Source organism: Pituophis catenifer, unplaced genomic scaffold, assembly GCF_029215685.1.
Source record: "Pituophis catenifer annectens isolate HBS135680 unplaced genomic scaffold, rPitCat1.0.hap2 SCAF_4, whole genome shotgun sequence".
NCBI classification, from domain to species: domain Eukaryota; kingdom Metazoa; phylum Chordata; class Lepidosauria; order Squamata; family Colubridae; genus Pituophis; species Pituophis catenifer.
Window position 1 is genome coordinate 47,369,899 of NW_027256884.1, and position 20,699 is coordinate 47,390,597.

Here is a 20,699-nt window from a genome sequence, read left to right on the forward strand (position 1 = left end):
TTGCCACTAAAATCCATAAAAAATTGAAATCACTAATTTTTTTCCAAGCAGGTTTCTTCACAGCTCCTATTTATTTATTTAATGCCCTGCATTTTGTTTGAAACAGCATTTTTTAACGAAATCGAAGAGTTAAAGTATACTTTTCAATTTTATTTAGTGATTAAGAACCTGGCAAGAAGTGTCCCTACAAATTCTCTTAATACTGTATTAGAGGCAGGCAACTGTAATATTTTATGAGGATAAGAAGGTACTTTATATTAACATTTGGTTCATTAACTCAGTATTGTGATAGAAGGAAGAAGTGACAAATTCCTTTTTTGCTAATTTATAGGCAAAACCTATGAAGTATTTGAAGAGGCTTTTTCATAGAGAATGTTCAAAGGTGGCATGCATAAATACAATCTAAAACAATAATTGTATGAACGCATACTTATGCTGATGATGCTAATGGGGTAAAGGATCAGGGAGAGAATTGTAGTACTTTTACATGTTTCTTTGTAAAAGGCATATACATTTTTTTTTTAAATTAAACTTTATTGTTTAAAAGAAAAAACATTTTAAAAAAACATACAAGTTTCTCTCAATTGAGAAACAAATTTACATATACAGTACATAAACGTCACCTATTGACTAATTTCCATTATTCTATATAAATATATTATATGTATTATATGTATATATATACAAACATACAATAAAATATTCCATATTCTATACCTCTGACAATGCTGTTTTTGTTATATTAATTTCTTCTAAATTTCATCTCTACCCATTTCCTTTCCTCTGGTTTATCCATTGGTACCATCTATTCCATGTTTCATAATATTTAGAGTCCTCCTTATCCTGTAACTCTAAAGTTAGTCTGTCCATCTCTGCGCATGTATATATTTTTTGTATTAATTCCTGGTCTGTTGGCATTCGATCGCTTTTCCAAAATTGTGCTAGTGCTAATCTTGCCGCCGTGATTATATGAAGTATTAGGTATTTTATGTCATTTCGGATGTTCTTTTTGATCATGCCCAATAGGAAAATCTCAGGTTCTAATTCAATTTCACAATCTGTAATTTCTCTTATCCATATCCTTATATTGTTCCAATATTTCTTAATGACCGGGCAAAGCCACCAAACATGGTAGAAGGTTCCCTGTGTTTTTCTACACTTCCAACAGGTCGGATCTACATTTGGGTACATTTTCGCAAGTCTTGTGGGGGCCAGATGCCATCGATACCACATCTTATAATGATTTTCTTTGTAGGCCACCGATTTTGTCATGCTGTAGTTAGTTTCCCACACTCTTTCCCAATCTTCTAGCTATAGACTGTGGCCAATGTTTCTCGCCCATGCTATCATCTGTCCTTTCACTAATTCTTCTGCCAAATCATATTCAAGTAAATATTTGTAGATTTTCGAAATTAATTTCCCTTCTTTAGATTCTAATAATTTATCCAACCTGTTTTGTTTCAAATCTATTCCCCCCTCCTCCTGATCCTTCCTGTATCTTATTTTTATTTGTGAGTAGGGCCACCAGTCTATTGCTATTCCTTCTTCTTTTAATTCTTCCCTAGTTTTTAATTTACCCTGTGTATCCAATATTTCTCTGTATCGTAGTATTTTTTGTTTTGATAATATGTTTGGGTGGGTGGTTGCTTCTATTGTCGACAACCAACTGGGGATTTTCATATAATGTTTACGTTGAATTTGTTGCCAGGTACTAATTAAAGATTTCCTAATGGTATGATTGTTAAAATGTTTGTATGATTTGTTTCCGGAATTCCAAATAAAGGCATGCCATCCCTTCATTAGGTCATGTCCTTCCAACTTTAACAGTCTTTGATTCTCCAAAGTTATCCATTCCTTGATCCATAGTAAACTGGCAGCCTTGTAATATTTTTGCCACGCTGGAAAATCGAAACCACCCCTAATTTTATCATCTTGTAATATGTTTAATTTTATTCTCGATTTTTTCCCCTCCCATACAAATTTTGTGGTTATTTTATCCAAATTGTCAAAAAAATTCTTATCCAATTTTATTGGGATCGTTTGGAATAAATAAAGGAGTCTTGGAAGTATGTTGGATTTTACCACTGCTATCCTCCCCAACTTTAGTTTCCCCCATTTATCTAAATCTTCTTTAATTTTCTGGACCAAGGGTTCATAATTGTCCTGTTTTATTGTTACTGTTCTAGCCGTCAGATGGATTCCTAAGTACTTCACTTTCTTTACTGCCTGTAGTTGTGAAACATTTACTAATTGCTCTACTTGCTTTGCTGTCATATTTTTTGTTATCATATTTGTTTTTTCTTTGTTGATTTTTAGGCCTGCTACTCTTCCAAATTTTTCAATTTCTTTTATTAACTTGGGGATTGTTTCTATTGGGTCTTCTATAAAAAAAACAAGGTCGTCCGCAAAAGCTTGGACCTTGTACTCCTCTCTCTTAATCTTTAGTCCTTGTATCTCTTTGTTTGCCCTAATTCTAATTAATAAATTTTCTAACGTTAAAATGAAAAGCAAAGGGGACAGCGGACATCCCTGCCTTACTCCTTTATTTATTCCAAAAAATCCCGTTGGGTCCCCATTTACCAATATACATGCTCTTTGGTCCTGGTATATTGATGATATCATTTTTGTGAATTTATTGCCGAAATTCATACTTTTAATTTGTTCTTTCATAAATTGCCAGTTAACTTGGTCAAATGCTTTTTGTGCATCCAGAAAGATCAGGGCTATCTGTCTTTCTGAATGCACTTCATAATACTCTAAAACATCCATTACCATCCTTAAATTATTTTTTATTTGTCTTGTGGGCAAGAAACCGTTTTGGTCCTGATGTATTTTGTTATGTAATATTTTTTTCATTCTATTAGCAATTATATTCATTAGGATCTTGTAATCGGTGTTCAACAAAGAAATCGGCCTGTAATTTTTTATCAATGTGGCATCTGCCCCTTCTTTTGGTATTAGGGAGATATACGCTTCCTTCCATGTGTTTGGTAATTTTGCCTCCGACAGGGCTTCATTATACACTTCTAATAATATTCCATTTAATAATTCTCCAAATGTTTTGTAAAATTCTGTTGGTAAACCATCGGTCCCCGGGGTTTTATTATTTTTCTGTCTCTTCAATGCTTCTTTTAATTCACCCATCGTGATCTCTCTATTTAGTAATTCTTTTTCCTCCTCTGTTAATATTTGTACCCCCTCTCCTTTTAAGTACTGTTCAATTTCCTCTGTTGTTGCTATGTCCTTCTCATAAAGCTTCTGATAATATTGAAGTATTATTTCCTTTTTCTTCTCTATGCTTTGTTGGATCTTCCCCTCATCATCTTGTAATTTCTGAATTGTTCTTTTTTCCCTTTCTTTCCTTAGCCTATACGCCAACCACCTCCCTGGTTTGTTTGCGTGCTCAAAATAGTTCTGCCTTATATATTTCAAATTTAGTACATATTTCCCTTGTTCTAATATGTTGAGCTTATGTTTTGCCGCTATCCACTTCACCCTTATTTCTTCATCTCCTGGTTTCCCTTGCAATTTATGTTCCCAATTTTGAATTTCCTCCCGTATTTTATTATATTCTTTTTCTCTCTTTTCTCCTTTTTGCATTATACGCTATTGTAAGGCCTCTTACATACGCCTTAGTAGTGTCCCATAAATTTTGTAGGGAGGTGTGTTGTTTTGTATTTTCCTTATAGAACAATTCTAATTCTTTTTCCAAATACTTCTTATATTCTTTCTCTTTGATTACCTGTAAATTCATTGTCCATCTGTTTTTTTTCCTCTGATGCCCCTTCCACGTCATCATTAATGGGTTATGATCTGCCCAATCGTTTGATAAGATTTCTACGGTTTCTATCTCTCTCATTAACATACCAGATACTCATGCCATGTCTAACCTGGACCAAGACTTGTGTGGATTCGAGTAATATGTGAAGTTCTTAATTTCAGGGTTATAAAACCTCCAGCTATCTATCACGTTTAACTCTTCGACCATTTCTGTAAAGGTTCTAGGTAATATGTTTTTCTTATTTTTATTTTGCTGGTCAGATTTATAATCTTTTTTTACATCCGAAATGTTATTAAAATCTCCAATTAGACATACATTTTCCATTTTTTGCTCTATGATTTTCTCATGCACTTTTTTGTAGAATTCTAATTGTTTACTATTTGGTGCATATATCGCAACCAATAATATATTTTTGAAGTCAAATTTTAACTCTATCATCACAATTCTACCTTCAGTGTCTGTATATCTTATATTACTATCTATCCCTTCCTTAATATATACCACTACTCCTCTTTTTTTCTCTTCTGCCAGTGATGAATATGTTATTCCTAATTTCTTATATTGTATATAATTTGTATCTAGTTTTCTTATGTGTACCTCCTGGAGACATACTATATCGGACTTTTGTTTCAGAATCTTTTTGAAAATTTGGTGTCGTTTAGATGGTGAGTTGAGGCCATTTACATTTACTGATAGAATTCTTAGAGTTCTTTCCATGTCTTACTGACTTTCCTGTTGTTTCTTCTTTGTTTCTTCTAGTTCCTTTTTTTTGCCTCTTGTTTGTACTCCTCCTTCCTCCTGAGTCTCTCCTTCCTCCTCTTTTCCTCCCTGTGGTGGGGTTCTTTCACGTTCCTGTCTATGTTTTCCTTTAATGCTTCTTCCTCTCTCCTCTCTGCTGTTGTTTGTTATCTCACTGGCCGTCATTTGGTCATATAGTTCCCTTGCTTTACTCTGCGAATCCATCTTTATTTTCCTTCCCTGCCACGTTACCAACATTCCCTCGGGTATCATCCATTTGAAAGGTATATATCTCCTGTTTAGCAACATGGCCAGGAACCAGTAATCTTTTCGCAAGTCTCTTATTCTCTTGGGAATTTGTTTCAAAGTTATTATTTCTTTATTCTTGTAAAGCATAGGTTCATCCTTTGTTATTTTATAAACGGTATCTCTCACCTTTCTTCTCATGAATCTTATGTGTACCTCCCGCGGAAGTTTGTGTTGTCGGGCGTAGTTTGTGTGTACCCGGTACACTTCATCTAATTCATTTATTATTTCTTCCCTTTCCCTTTGGAGAGCCTCAGCTATCATCTCCGCCATTATCATTGTCAAATCTTCTTCTCTTTCTTCGACTACATTTTGAAAACGCAGGAAGAATGCCACCTTTTCCATCTCCAGCTGGGCTACTGTGTTCTCAAGCTCTTTATTTAATCCTGTCATTTTTGTGTCCAATGCTTCCAACTTTTCTTCTGTCAATTCAGTTTTTTGTTCTATTTCTTTTATCTTTTGATCATTTCTTTGGATAATTTCTTGAATCAGATCCATTTTTTCATCAATCTTTTGGATGTCGTTCTTAACTTCCTTCTTTACCTCATCCATATCTTTTCTAGATTGTTCATAGTTTCTGGTCATGCACTCTTGCATTTTGACCATTGTTTCTTGGATTGACATCAAAGTATCCTGCATTGTTGGCAAACTGGGTGTGCTGGGTTGTTTCTCTGATGCAAACATTCCCTCTAGGGTTTTCTGTGACACCGGTGAGGCCGATGGTCCAGCTAAGATTGATGTCATTTTCTTCGCAGTCTTCAACGTTGTCGTAGTAGTGCTCGTCATCTCTTTCAGAATTCTATATTGTTCCACCAGTATTTTATCAACTTTCTCCCAAATCACCATCCAACTTTTGTCTAATTTCTTTCTTTCCCTTTCCTTTTCACTTGTAAAAAATTCAATTCAATAGTCTCTCATTTACTTTATCTATTTTCTTTAAGTGAAATTCCTTTAACTAATTAATTATCTCTTATAAAATACTTCGTAAAAAATGCAATAAAAATATAAGCTAGAGTATAATATAGATATTACAATATATTAATATAAATTAATCTAAATAGCTAATATAAATATAAATAGATATAAATATAGATATATAAAAATAGATAATCACAGGCTTTACAAATCAATTAATTCAATTAATTCCCACTATTTACTTCTATAGCACTACAATTATTATGAATCCTAATTTATTATTTACTATATATACTGTTATATATTATATACTATATACTAATTTATTTATTAATAAACACAAATATCACTATGATTCTTAATTCCAATAAATATCAATAACAATAGCAATTATCTATATATTTTTTTTTAAAAAGGATTATATAGAAGTAATGTATTTCAATTTTCTATTCAATTTCTATGACTTTTGTAAGTCTTTTTCGTCGTAATTTCAACAAAAGAGAGGTCTTTCCTGTTTCAATATGGCGATCTCCAATCTGCACAGTCACAGTCCCCAATTTGTTTTTGCCAAACTACCTCTCCCCTTCCGTTAGAGCAGCCAAAAAAAAGGGAGGATACAAGGAATGTTCGTTTTCTTTAAGTCTTTAAATCTCTGTACTTCAAATCCACCTCTCCTCACCTTCGTCTTCACTGTTTAAAGTCTTTCTCCACTTGTCTCTGTCTCGTCCTCTTCCTTTCTGCTCACCTCCTCAGTTGCCGCCCCTTTGCGCTCTGACATCTTCTCTTCCGTGCTGCTCCTCCGGGAAAATTATTTCCTCCTCGGTTTTGCGCCAAAATGCTCCAAAATACTCCAAGATAACGATCCTCGCTTGCTCAACCTCGGCAGTTTTGCACTGTACTCACTCCTCCGCTTCCCCGGTGGTCTCAATTGGCTTGTCGGGCCTCCGGGCCAGCTGCGCTCACCAGCTAGCTGGTGAAGAGACTTCCGGCGGTGACGTAGGGCTGTGGCGGCACAGGAGAGGAGCGCTCTCTCTCTCTGTTGCCGGCATATACATTTTAAATTTCCTTAAGAAACTTAAGAATAGATTATAACTCCACAAGTATTTTCAAAAGCAGAAGTGGAAAGACAAAGTTCTCTAGGAATATTAGACAGACAGGAAAAGCAATAATGTTTCAAGATAACAAAAATCTAAATTGGTATGTGTTTATTTCTTATATTTTTATCTAATAACCAAGGTGCTCTTGGCATTTTGCATAGTTAACATATCAAAAAGATTTTAAACAATGTTAAGAAAGAAAAATAATCTGCAGTGAATTAGTAATCCAGCAAGATATACTTTCTAATGCTGAATAAGACTTTAATATCAAGTATAAAACTATAGAAATGTTTCGTATAAGAGTTGTGTCTCGTTTGGCAATGAAAAAGGTCAAATGCATTTCTCTCTGAAGAGAGGACAAACTAACATCTGAAGATTTCCTTGAGGTACTCTACCTTCTGATTCTTCAGGGTTTTAAATTCAGTACCAAAGAAACCCTTAAATGGAATTTGAAAAAAGACTGGTGATCTAGCAGTTTTAATCAAGCACTGGTATCACATGACCTTTTTGAATAGTGGTAGATAGTAATACTGTAGCTCTACTCGGACTAAATTTTTGAGCCATCTTTAGAATTGTCCCATATACTTAAGGCATTGAAAAACCCTTTTCTATTACTTAATAATGGATTGAGGAGTACAGTATTCATAAGATTGATTGTAATCTATATATATAAAAGCGAAATCCATTCACTCATCATGAAATCTCCAGAATGATAAAGCCTACAAACTTGAAATTTGGCACATATGTTCCTCTTGGCTTCTAGGTGCTCGCTAAGAAAGAATATTTTGAAATTACCATCAGATCATTAGTATTGCATATATAGTATATTCATATACAGTATATTAACACACTCTGATGCTAAGGAGTTAGACGTTCTACTCCCCCTCCCCACCTGAAAAGTTCCAACTGCCAGGTGCCTCACATTCCATTACCTCAGTTCAAACTGGCAGATGTTCCACTCCTTCATTGAGGAGCGGTCTGGGGCTCTTTACAGTACTAAACGTCCCTACCTCATCAAAATGTCTACGCCTTCCACCTATGGAACTGCTTCTGAACTCAAGGCGGCAGGAGAGATATTCCCTTATGAGCTTCAATCACCGACCACCACTGAGCCAACGGATTGTGAACCGAATTTCTCCTGCATAGTGTCCAAGGCCCAAATCACTTCTTACACTGACCTCAGTTCAGACAAATTTGTTCCTTCTACTGTAACACCAGTCACTGGCAGAGGCATTGTGGGCCAGCCCTTCACTGTTTCCAGGGCGGCCCTGCAGGCCAGATCTAAGCACACCCCGCTGGCTGGATCCAGCCTGCAGGCCTTGAATTTGACACGCCTGGTCTAGAGGTTAAGGCACCAGAATGCAAACCTTGAGATTGTGAATCCAATCTTAGCCATGAAAGCCAGCTGAGTGACTGGGCCAGTCACTCTCTCTCAGCCCAACCTACCTCACAGGGTTGTTATGGGGACAATAGGAGGAGGAAGATAATAACCCTACGTTAATCAGGCAGCTACAGCCAAATATGCCAACATTCAAAGTGCAGGGGCAGGTCTACCACAGGATAGGGAGTATCATGGCGGGGCCTCAGCAGCAGCCTTCATTTCTCCAGATATACTTTGTTGGTGATGATGACAATGAGAGGGACATCCATTCTGGAATCTATCTGGGCATTACTAGTTCAATTTATCATGCCCAATCACATAGTTTCGTAGCAAAGCACAGGTATCCAGCTAGTAGATATATATGTAACTGTGGAAATTGTAGATGGAGACATTTCGTTGGCTATAGAAAAGGAGAAAATGCTGACTTATATGTTGAAGTACTATCTTTTGCCATTTACAATATGATATTTTATTTTATTGTTCTCAGCTATGTAGAATTTAAAATATGTAGATGATGGTTAAGAATTTACTTTTCTTTTTCCGTAGGAGCTTAGTATACAAGATCTGCTCCAGCTAATTAGGATCAGTCCAACGAGTGATCTTTATAAAATGCTGGTAAAAGAATATTACTTCAACAAAATTTATGTATTCAGCACCTAGTAATGAACATTGTTTTGAATAAATGGATTTCTGTTTACAGATTTCAGATTTAACAAAAACCAGCATGAAAGGTATGACTTTCAATTTATTTGTTTTAAACTGTTTAGTGATACGCACACGTCATTATAAGCTACTCAAAGATGTTGAGGAAATGGATGTCATGAAAACCTCCTAACTAAAATGTTAAAAATGCTAACCCTGTCCATTACAAAGATCTTATTCCTGCTTACTGTGCAGATTGAGCTTAAAAAAATAATCTCCACAACTACAAAAACCGTCTCTATCCCTGCTTTAAAACAAACCTTCTATTTTAGTATAAAATTAAAGCAGAAGGATGATTAGCATTCAGTATATTTAAAAACATAAACTCCCATTAGAGAATTAATTTGTAAAATGTCATTTCTGGTTTAATGTAATGTTTTGAGGAAATGAATTGGGCAAAATAGGGATAGGATTTGGTAACCAATATGACTGCAGTGTTAGAAGATCATTTTTTGCTTTAAATTCCATGAACTGTCCTTTGCTTTTTTACTGTTATGACAGTGGCCCCCCACCTTTTGGGTGCTGGGGATCCATCCCTTGGGGAGTGTTTTTTCCGCAGACGGGAGGGAGTGGTTTCATGCTGCCTGGATCCCGCCTGTGGGCTTCACTTGCTTGCATGGATCGGTTCCTGTTGGGCCACAGACCAGTGCCAGTCCGCGGCCCAGGGTTTGGGACTCTGTGTTATAGCATAGCATTCTTTTTTGATATTCTCCTTATGAGAGATAGATTTGTTATTAATTGTACTTCTCCAAGGCTTTCTTGTACAGATGTTAACAGAATTAGTGGAATACAATTTCTGCAAGGAGACCTGTAATGCAGAAACTCAGACAAGTTCAGCACTCTACAAAGAATCTCTTGGTAAGTTTAGTACTATAATTGAGTTATCCTCAGGCAACTCAGCAAATTATCTATGTAGCTTCAGTGGATGTGTGTATATTCTTTAGCAGGATTTTAGGTGAGGGCCAAAACCTCTTAGGCATTTTAGTATTGAAATGTGTACAGGTACCTCTGAGTCCTCAATTACATTTGCCTTATTTTTGTTAGACATAGATATATTATAGTTTGTAAATGTATATTACAGTTTGTAAATGGAGGTTATGTTCCAATAGAAGAGAATATCTGTAGCTCAGGATTGAATTATGTAATCCTTTTCTCTTTGAACTTGGTGGTTTGCTTGCAGACATTTCATTACCAACCAGGTAACATCAGTGCTAGCGAGTATGGAGTTTGCTCCATGTTTTCCAGAGTGCTGCTCCCACTGTCCATGGCTGGCTGGGATCTTCACTCCAGATCTTGACATTAACTGAGTGAGAGCTGTAAAACTCTCCCTATTAAGGCACGCCTCCAATCCCATGATCCTCCAGTCTATCACTCAGTTACTGACAAGAACTGTAGTGAATTTTCTGAGCTGTGATATTTGGCCTTAATTTCTACCAAATTTCCCCTTATTCTCTCCCTGCCTCTTCTCTCGTTTAGATTTTTTTCTTTATTTTTGATTAGCTTTCCTTCGCGACCTGCTTGTTTCTTCTGACGGGCTGCTGGAAGCGTGTGGTGTGCCGCAGGGCCGCCCTCGCCTGCGGGATCGCAGCCGCCGGATTCCGACTCTTCGGGGCGGATCCGGCTCGTGGACTTTGGCCGCGGGAGTGGGACAGGCGCGCAGGCTTGCGGCCATCCCTGCCTCCCTTTTCTGCTGCCAGCAGCGGCCTCGGGGTTAGCGTCGCTTCGGGCGCGCTCCCCGCTCTTCTACATTGCCGAGCGGACTTGCCGGAAGAGGCAAAATTGGCGCGCAGGCCTGCCGCCATTCGGAGCCGCGTCGTTAACGGCTACCGCGGAGGTGCGTCGTCTCGAGGCGCGCCCTCCGCTTTTGGCAGATTTACTAGTTGGCGGCTGGACAGAGCACACGAGCGGCGTGAGTGACTCCGGGGCCTCTCAGGGCGGCTGGCAACGGCGGGCGCAGTTTCAGATCGTGTTGGGGCGCCCGCCATTTTTTTCTGTTGGACTTGCCGAGACAGTGGATCAGGCGCCATTTTGTCACTGCTGGCGCGCCCGCCATTTTCGGTCATCTCCGGCGCCCGCCATTTTGTGTGTGGGCTAGACTGCAGGATTTGGGCCCTTTTCTACTAGCTGCCCCTCTCCTCTGACGGGCTCCCATTTTACGACGGGTGGCTGCTGCAGGACTAAATACAGCCCCAAAAGCCCTTCCTTCACCTGGTGACTGTGTTTTTTCGTGTACATAGTTGATTTAAAAAAAAAAAAAAAAAAGAAAAACTGCACAGCATAGACTTTTGAGCCTTTTGCTTCTGGGTGTACATATATATATATATATATATATATATATATATAAAAAAAAAAAAGACTCCTGCCAAGTATAGCCTTTGGTCCTTTTGATTTCGGTCTGTACATATTAAAAAAAAAAAAAAAAAAAAGAAGAAAGAAAGAAAAACCAATTATAATAATTATTCTCAGGGGAGACTGAGACCTTTCTCCCGCCAGTGCCGCGCCTCGGTTGGTCGGCCTTGGCCTGAAAATTTTGATTATGGCGGACCAGGCTCTCTCGTCGGACATGGAACCAGAACATAGCCCACCACGTGTCTCACCCAAGCGGGCCAAAAAGTCTTCTCGGAGGCAGTTGGCACCCTCCAGCCGCTCTTCTCATAAATCTAAGGCCTCCAAGGCAGTGGACAAGGATGCCCAGCGCCGCCATAGGGCGCTGGAGAAGCAGTGGGACAAGGCAAGATTGGCGGCGGTGGCAGAAGTCGGCCTTGGCACGGACGCCGCGCAGCACTCCGCCTCTATTGCGGCTGCTGGGGATTCTTCCTCCTCCGGGTCCCCGCCTTCGTCTCCAGAACAACCTGCTCCGCCTTCTGTCCACCGAGATGAGCGCTTACGCCTGTCTAAAGGCGTCTCTCAATCCTTACCGGATGTCTCGGGTGTGGGACTATCCACCTCCCAGAGGCCCCTTCGTCCTACGCCAGAGGCCTCCTTTACCCCAACTGCCGCTGGTCTCCGTGGCCCTGATGGGGAGATTCTACCTATGCATCAGGACCTGCAAGCGCTGTTCTCATCTGCATTTTCTTCATTTCTGGCAGCTGGCCTTCATCAGGCGTCGCAAAATCCTCCACCTCTTCCTGCAAGTCCGCCTCCGCAGCGGTCTCATCAGGTCCTTTCACACCAGGGGGCCAAGAGACCGACCTCCTCTTCTTCACGCGCTGAATCCGACCACGGTGAAGAATGCCCGGAGGACATAGAATTTTCGGATGATGAGGACTTACCGGCGGAATCCCCATCCTTTACGGGGTTGTTTCGGCCTTCTATGTTCAAATCGTTGTTACATAAGGCGCGCATTACTACCAATTTCACATCCTCAGGCACGGACCAGTCTGGCGCTTCGACGTCCACGGGACCCCACGACGCCTTGTTTCTGTCTGCTAAACCTGACAAGGATGTGATCCCGTGCCCCCGCCTGTTCCTGGATGTTCTGCAGTCCCCTTGGGGGCAACCCGGCTCTATGACATCGCCCAGCACTCTTGATAGGAAACTATACTGTGCCGCTCCTGAGCTTGAAGATTTGTTAGCTCTTCCCAAGGTGGACCAACCAGTAGCTTCCTTAGCTTCCAACACCTTAGTCTCGACTGACTCCCTGGATGGCCTTAGATCGGAGGACCGCAGATCGGAGCTGGCCTTTCGCAGGTCACATCAGGCGGTCTCCTGGGCAATCAGAACGGCAACAGCAACATCTTTCTTTAATAGAGCCTCGCTGATATGGTTGAAACAACTCCAACAGAGGCTCCCCCCGGAAGAGACCCGGTTACACCAGGACATAAATAAGATTGTTGCTGCCACCGAATATTCGGCAGATGCGTCCCTGAATTCGGTGAAGTTCGCATCCCGGGCTCCAGCGTCCACTGTCTCTTCCAGGCGCCTGTTCTGGCTTCGCCATTGGAAGGCCGACCTCAAGGCCAAGTGGAGGCTGGCATCCGCCTCCTATAAGGCACCGGACCTGTTCGGGCCTGCTCTGGATCCGCTCCTGATAGAAGACCGAGACAAAAGAAAGATACTTCCGACTTCGTACCGCCGTACGGAGAGAAAATACACCCCGTACAGCCAGCGCCCGCTTTTTCGTTCCTTTCAGGGTTCGGGCGGTCCTTCCTCCCGCAGGTCATACTTTTCCGGTCCGGAGCGGCCTCAAGGAAGGGATTCCTTTCGCGACAGGAGCAGATTCCAGCCTCAATCCAAGCGCCCCTTTCGTGGCTCAAACTTCAGACCGCCTCGCAGAGGCAAATGACTCGTTTCTTCCGGGTCCCATCGGCGGGAGACTACAACTTTTTTATCCCCAATGGGCCCGGTCCACAAAGGACTCTTGGGTGCTGCGCACCATTTTCTCAGGTCTATCCATCGAATTCGTTGGAACCCCGCCGATTCGCTTCGTTCCATGCCCGGTCCCGTCATCTCCGGATCGTCACCAACTGATGCTGCAGGAAATTGCCCATCTTCTGAGCATCGAAGCGATAGAACCTGTTCCATCAACTCAATGGGGTTCAGGTTTCTACTCAACCTTTTTTCTTGTCCCCAAAACTTCCGGGGGTTGGCGGGGTATCCTGAACTTAAAGATCTTGAACCTGTCCATGGCGTATCACAAATTCAAGATGCACTCACTTCGCTCCATCCTGGCAGGGGTTCGGAGAGGGGATTTGCTCCAATCGGTGGACCTCAAGGAAGCCTACCTGCATGTTCCAGTGCATCCCGACCATCGGTGTTTCCTGAGGTTCGAGTACGATGGGAGGCATTTTCAGTACCGGGCGATGCCATTCGGCCTGTCCTCCGCGCCCCGCACGTTCACGAAGCTGGTAGCGGTGGTGGCCGCCTCTCTCCGTCAACTTCCTGTTCGAGTGATGTGTTATCTCGACGATGTCCTGATATTATCCTCCTCTCCGGCACAGGCATCCCGGGACCGGGGTCTTGTCCTGGACACCTTTCAACGACACGGGTTCTCGGTGAACTTCGAGAAGAGCACCCTTGCTCCAACAACGAGTCTGATTCACCTTGGTGCCCTAATAGACTCTGTCAAGGGGCGAGTTTTTCTCTCCCCAGACAGGACTCGGAGCCTCACAGACCTACTTCTTCGCATTCAAGCCCTGGAGAAGGTACCTCTCGTGCTCCTTGCTCAACTGCTCGGGAAAATGGTGTCCTGCTACAACATCGTTCCGTGGGCACGCAGACACTCCCGAGCGCTGCAGTGGTTCCTTCTGCCCTACCAACGGTCGGGCCGCTCGGCTTCGAACCTCCGAGTATACTTACCCCCTCAGACGCGCCTGTCTCTGACCTGGTGGTTGTCGCCGGCGACTCTGGAAGGCTGCGACTTTCTGGAGCCGGAGAGGCTGACCTTGACGTCGGATGCCAGCCTACGAGGTTGGGGGGCTCATCTCGGTGAACTGGTGGTGCAGGGCAGATGGTCCCCGTCGGAACAACAATGCAGCATAAATCTGCTCGAGTTGAGGGCAATCAGACTGGCGTTACAACATCTCAAGACGTCGGTGGAAGGGCGCCACGTACTCATCCTTACCGACAACACGACAGCAAAGGCGCACATCAACAAAGAAGGAGGCACCAGGTCAAGGTCTCTAATGTTCGAGGCGGAACATCTCTTCGGCTGGGCGGAACGCCATCTACGATCTATAAAGGCCGAACACATATCGGGGGTGGACAATGTGAGGGCCGACTGGCTCAGCCGGGAACGGATCGACCCGGCGGAGTGGCAACTCCACCCTCGTCTGTTTCAAGAGATCTGCCACAGGTTCGGGACACCAGTGATGGACCTGTTTGCCTCCAGGAAGAATTCTCACCTCCCTCGGTTCGTCTCCCGGTACCCAGACCCATCAGCGACGGATCACAACGCCCTGAGGTGCCAATGGCCGAGGGGCCTTCTCTATGCGTTTCCACCCATTCCTCTGCTGTCACGCGTTGTGAGGAAATTGCTACGAGAACAGGCGGATCTAATCCTGGTCGCTCCCAATTGGCCTCGCAGGGCTTGGTATGCAGACCTCGTCGACCTCTCCGTGGCTCCGCCCTGGGTGATTCCACCCCATCAAGTGTCACTTCTTCAAGGGGCCGTGTGTCATCCGGAGCCTCAATGGCTCCAATTGGCCGTCTGGCGCTTGAACGCGTCATCCTAAAGAAATCACATTTGTCTGACGGTGTTGTGGAAATTATTCAAGCTGCCAGACGGCCATCCACGTGCCGGATTTATGAGGCTTCCTGGAGATCCTTCTGCACCTGGGGGGTGTCGAACCATGTGGATCCTACGTCTGCGACAGTTGAGGAAGTCTTGGAATTTCTCCACTCTGGTCTCAGAAAGGGTCTGGCCCCTGCGACGTTGAGGCGTCAGACTGCGGCTCTTTCCACTGTTTTGAAATGTCCACCTTACGACTCTCTCTCTAGACATCCACTCATCAGAGGATTTCTTCATGGCGCAACGAACTTGTCTCCTCCCCCGGTACACAGATACCCTACCTGGGACCTACCACTTGTGTTGCAGGCCCTGACGTCTCCTCCCTTCGAGCCGCTGAGGTCGGTTTCCTTGAAACATCTGTCGCTTAAAACCGTGTTTTTGTTAGCCATCACTTCGGCAAGGAGGGTGTCGGAGCTCTCGGCGCTCTCAATTCGGGAAGACCTTTGTATGTTTCGAGAAAGTGTTGTGATTCTCAGGCTTGATCCTACGTTCATTCCGAAAGTAAACACGCACTTTCACCGAGCACAGGAACTCTCCTTACCCAACTTCTGCCCGTCCCCGCGGAACTCGACGGAACGGCGTTGGCACAAGTTAGATGTCAGACGGGCACTTCGTATATACATTCGCCGGACTTCTACGTTTCGCCGGACGGAGGCTCTGCTGGTCTCCTTTCACCCGGGCTCGATGGGACAGAAGGTTTCAGAGGCCACAGTGGGAAGGTGGCTCCGGGCGTGTATCTCATTGTCGTATGAGTTGTCAGCGAAACCCGTTCCGGGGCGCATCCTTCCGCACTCCACCCGCAGCGCAGCCACATCCGCTGCTTGGGCGACTCAGGCTTCAGTGGAGGACATTTGCAGAGCTGCCACGTGGTCCTCGGTGTCACAGTTTATCCGTCACTATCGGATTGACTCGTACGCTTCTTCAGATGCTGCCTTTGGGCGACGAGTTTTGCAGAGTGTGGTATTGGGCAAGGGGTTGGGGGCATCCAGTCTCCCGCCCTAGTTTTTGAGCTTGGGTATGTCCCAGCCATGGACAGTGGGAGCAGCACTCTGGAAAACGGACGTTGGCTTACCTGAACGTCCCTTTTAGGAGTGCTGCGACCACTGTCCATTCCCTCCCTTGTTGTTCCGTTATGTTCTGCTGTTGCAGTTTTCTTTCAGACTGTCTGCAGTGTTTTCTTGCCTGTTTCCTGGACCTGCTGTTGGACCTTTTCCTGGGAGTCTTGTTGTGTCTTCGTGATAGACTGGAGGATCATGGGATTGGAGGCGTGCCTTAATAGGGAGAGTTTTACAGCTCTCACTCAGTTAATGTCAAGATCTGGAGTGAAGATCCCAGCCAGCCATGGACAGTGGTCGCAGCACTCCTAAAAGGGACGTTCAGGTAAGCCAACGTCCGTTTACATACAGTAGCTTGCAAGTTATTGTATATAAACGGAGCAAATCCCACATTCCCCAGCACTGATAGTGTTACCTAGTCAGGTAATGAAACATCTGCGATCAAACAACCAAGGGCTCCATAGTTATCTTTCAGGGAACATCAAGGGATCCACAATTATCTTTCATTAATGTTAACAGTTAATAGTAACAGAATTGGAGTTCATCTAGTCCAACCCCCTGCTCACGCAGGAGACCTGTATTAGGGATTTGAACTGCCAAACTGCCAACCTTTCTGTTTGACATGCTCAGTGTCTTAGTCACTGAGCCACCTAGTCAGACTTGTTGATACTGGGTTGCTTCACAGATCATTTTTTTAACAGGATGAGTAGCAGAATTCTTCTTCTTGCTCCCTTTGTCATATACAGTATATGGTACTGTAAGATGGCATCTGTTAATATGATCCCCCAAACAACTATTTTTCTGAAGAATTCCATTGCTCAGCTTCTCATCTGTGCATTAAGCCAGTTTTCTAAATTAGTCTGCATTTTAAGTTCTGTTTTCAACCTCTGTATCATATACGTTATATGAATATAACAAGAAATACCAAAATAATTTGGTTTCATTTTCTTCTCCTTTGGATATTTTTTACTAAAGACTTTTATACCTCAATAATGGAACACTTCATATATTTTGTTTTTGTAGCTGAGAAACTTCAACTAATTGATGAACAGTTTGCAGACATGTATCCTCAGCGCCATTTATCTGAGTCTTTTCATGTAAAACTTGCTGAATATAAAAGAGAAATAGAGCAGCAGCTGCAAGCAGAAATGTTGCAAAAGGTAATGACAGCTGGAAAGGAGAAAAGGGATAGTTACAGCTATATGAAATTATTGTAATTTCATATATTCATATTCATGCCTATGTTGTTTTATGTTTGTCTCCTTGTTTTTATGACTGGCTTTTCCTTAAGAAAATAAAACCCAAGGAAGAAAAGTAAAGGATCAATATTTGTTGAACTTAACATTATTATTGGCTGCCGATTTGGTTCCAGGTGCAATTCAAGATGCTGGTGGTCACCTTTAAAGCCCTTCATGGCTTGGAACCAGGTTATCTGAGAGACCATCTCTTGCCGGTCACATCAACCTGACCCATCAGAGCGGGGAGGCAGGGAATGTTGCAGGTCCCATCCCCTAGGGAGATACACCTGGTGGTACCCAAAAAAAGGGCCTTCTCTATGGTGGTTCTCTATCTCTGGAACATTATTCCCCCAGAGATTAGAATGGCCCCCACTTTAGCACTCTTCTGGAAGGCGCTAAAGACCTGGTTCTGCCAGCGGGCCTGGGGAACCCAGAGCAGGATAGAGCCCATTAGATGTCTGTCGCCGGGGTGGGTGCGCGTGATTTTATTACATTAATTTATTTGATTCTTTTTTATTAGTTTTATTGTTTTAAATGAGGTTTTATATTCTGCCATGTGCAAATAGGCGGCAATATAAATTCAATAAATAAATTATTATTATTATTATTATTATTATTATTATTATTATTATTATTATTGAAAAAGTTTTTCAAATACAAATTTTCCCCCCTTTTCCGCCCCCCCTCCTCCCTAACCCCCCCTCACCCTCCCCTCCCCCTGTGGCTTCTTCAGAGTACAACCCAAATTCATAACAGATTATATAATACTTTACCATCCCCTTGCTCCATCCCCCACATGCTGACCCTTTCTTTCTAATAATATTATTATATCCCCCATATACTATACATTTCGAAATAACATTCTACTATAATATTATATAATAACTCCTAATTTAGCATAGTAGTATTATTATATCCCCCAATTTAACAATTTTTACTCATGATCTACTCTTTTACTCCTCCCCCATACATGTATCTCTTAAATCAAATCTTTTTTGTATATTAATATGACATTTCAAAGCAACCTTCCACTATAACACTATATAATAAATCCTAATTTAACATTTATTCAACTCATAGTCTGCCCATTTCCTCCACCCCCATAGATATATCTCTTAACTCAAATCTTTTACATATATTCATATCTAAACATAATAGATATATTAATATAACATAATATCCCTTTTCTTCAACTAAACCATCAATAAGCTAACCTATCTCCACCCACATTCCTACAGAACTACCATACATAATAGTTCTTGATCTCTTTATTCTTCTGCCCACACCACTAAGAAGTATTCCCTTATATAAATAAAATCCTCATATGACTTTAAACTTGTAACCCATATAATATCTTCTGTAGTGTCTTTCAGCTGGATTGTTAACTCCATCACCCATATTAGGGTAACATCACATCCTAATTCCAACAGTATGTTCGGTATCTTCAATTACCATCTGCCCCCATCAACAATAGATGTCTTGATATATAAAAAACAACCATCCGAGTGACTTTATATTTGTATTCCATATAGTGTCTATAGTAGTGTCTTTCATCTAAATTATTAATTCCAACCACCGTAATAGGGTAACAACCAGATCTTCTGCGTGCCCCAATCCCATAACTCTCTTGCCTTGTAGCTCAACATAAACGTAATACATTTATCAAAGAATCCAAAATAGATAATTCCAATCCATTCAGTTTAAGGCCCTTTTCACATCCCAAAAGTAGAGCACTGCAGAGGTCTGTCACTGTCCTCAGGATAATATAAATCAATACTTTGCCTCAGCTATCTTTTCATATATTCAATCATCTTTTAGATAACTGGCATTGCACTGTTGTTTAGTTTAAAAGTTTTTTGTTTTTGTAAGACCTGCTTCTTCTTTTCTTGACTTTTTGTGGGTTAGATCTCCATCCTGATTTCCTTTCTATAAATTGTATATCAACTATTTGGTTTTCATGCTGATCTATAACTTGATCTTGTTGGTTTTGCTTTTGTGGCTTAAGTCTCCATTCTGGTTTCTTTTCTTTAAGTTGTATATCAACTGATTGATTTCTATGCTGGTCTGTAACTTGATGAATCATCACATTAGAATCCAAAGCCGCCTCTCTTGTATTTATAAATAGTCCAGCTGTAACCTCTGAAGGAGAATCCAGAAACTGCTCATCTACAAAGTCCTCTGAAACTTGTTGTTTTTTCATTACTTCCATCTCTTTCTGCTTATCCTGAATTTCTATCTCTTGTTGATTTTGCTTTTCTTTATTCCACTCATGTATTATACATGAAGAAGTTGAACCCATTTTAAGAACCTTATAGTAAAATTCTTCTGCTTTTTCAACAGAGTTTAGTTGATATCTTTCTCCTTGATATCTCAATATTATGCCAACTGGGACATCCCACCTGAATGAGATGTTTTGTTTGTTTAGCTCAGTCACCAAAAATCCGAATTTCTTTATATCTTTTAATATCTTGGGTGGCAACTCTTTATATATCCAGATCTTTCTTCCATACAATTGTAGAGTAGAATTAAAAGATTTTTGCACAATATCATTTCTTATTTCTTTATCTGTAAAATAAATCACCACATCTCTAGGCAATTGCCTTTGCTTTGCAATCCAAGAATTTACTCTATAGGCCTTGTCGATCTTACAAGATACCTCCTCTGGATGAATCTTTAAAATCCCAGCCAAAACTTCAGCAGATATTTTTCTTAAATCATCTCTATTATTTTCCTGTAACCCTCTCATTCTAACCGCAAATTCTGTGAGCCTGTATTGCATCATTGTAACTTCTCTTTCAATCCCTTGTTTTATATTTTCTGTATTATAAGTCTCGTGATCAGCTTCCTTTTTAGACTTTACTTCAGAGCTATTGTCTTGAATATTTATCAATTCATTTTCCATTCTTTGTATTTTGTTGTTCAAATTATAAATTTTATCATCAACTTCCTCCATTTTAGACTCTAATAACTTGATATTTGTATCCATCTTTATAACTATTTCTGAAAAAGCATTAGTCACTGTTACAATCTTTCTTTGTAGGTTATCATACTTTAATTGTATGAATTCTTTAATTTCCTGCTTGAATTTTTCAAAATTCTGGTTCACAATCTCGTCATGTCTTGCCATTTCCTTCAAAACAAATTCTTTTAAATTAAAACCATCCTTCTGAGTCTGTAAACTCGAAACTTGCTCACATAATTGTAAATGGGGGAAACCCCCCCCCCCCGCTGCTTGTTCGTCTGGCTTTGTTAATTTT

The 20,699-nt window shown here is 41.5% G+C and overlaps 1 protein-coding gene across 1 annotated transcript in view; it reads left to right on the top strand.

Moving 5' to 3' along the window:
* Positions 1-20,699, top strand: part of OFD1 (OFD1 centriole and centriolar satellite protein) — a 50,043-nt gene that overhangs the window by 1,927 nt on the left and 27,417 nt on the right. The window contains exons 3-6 of the mRNA XM_070943006.1: positions 8,765-8,833; positions 8,919-8,949; positions 9,674-9,778; positions 17,228-17,364. Of these exons, the coding sequence (XP_070799107.1) occupies positions 8,765-8,833; positions 8,919-8,949; positions 9,674-9,778; positions 17,228-17,364 (342 nt within the window). The remainder of the gene's footprint in view (positions 1-8,764; positions 8,834-8,918; positions 8,950-9,673; positions 9,779-17,227; positions 17,365-20,699) is intronic.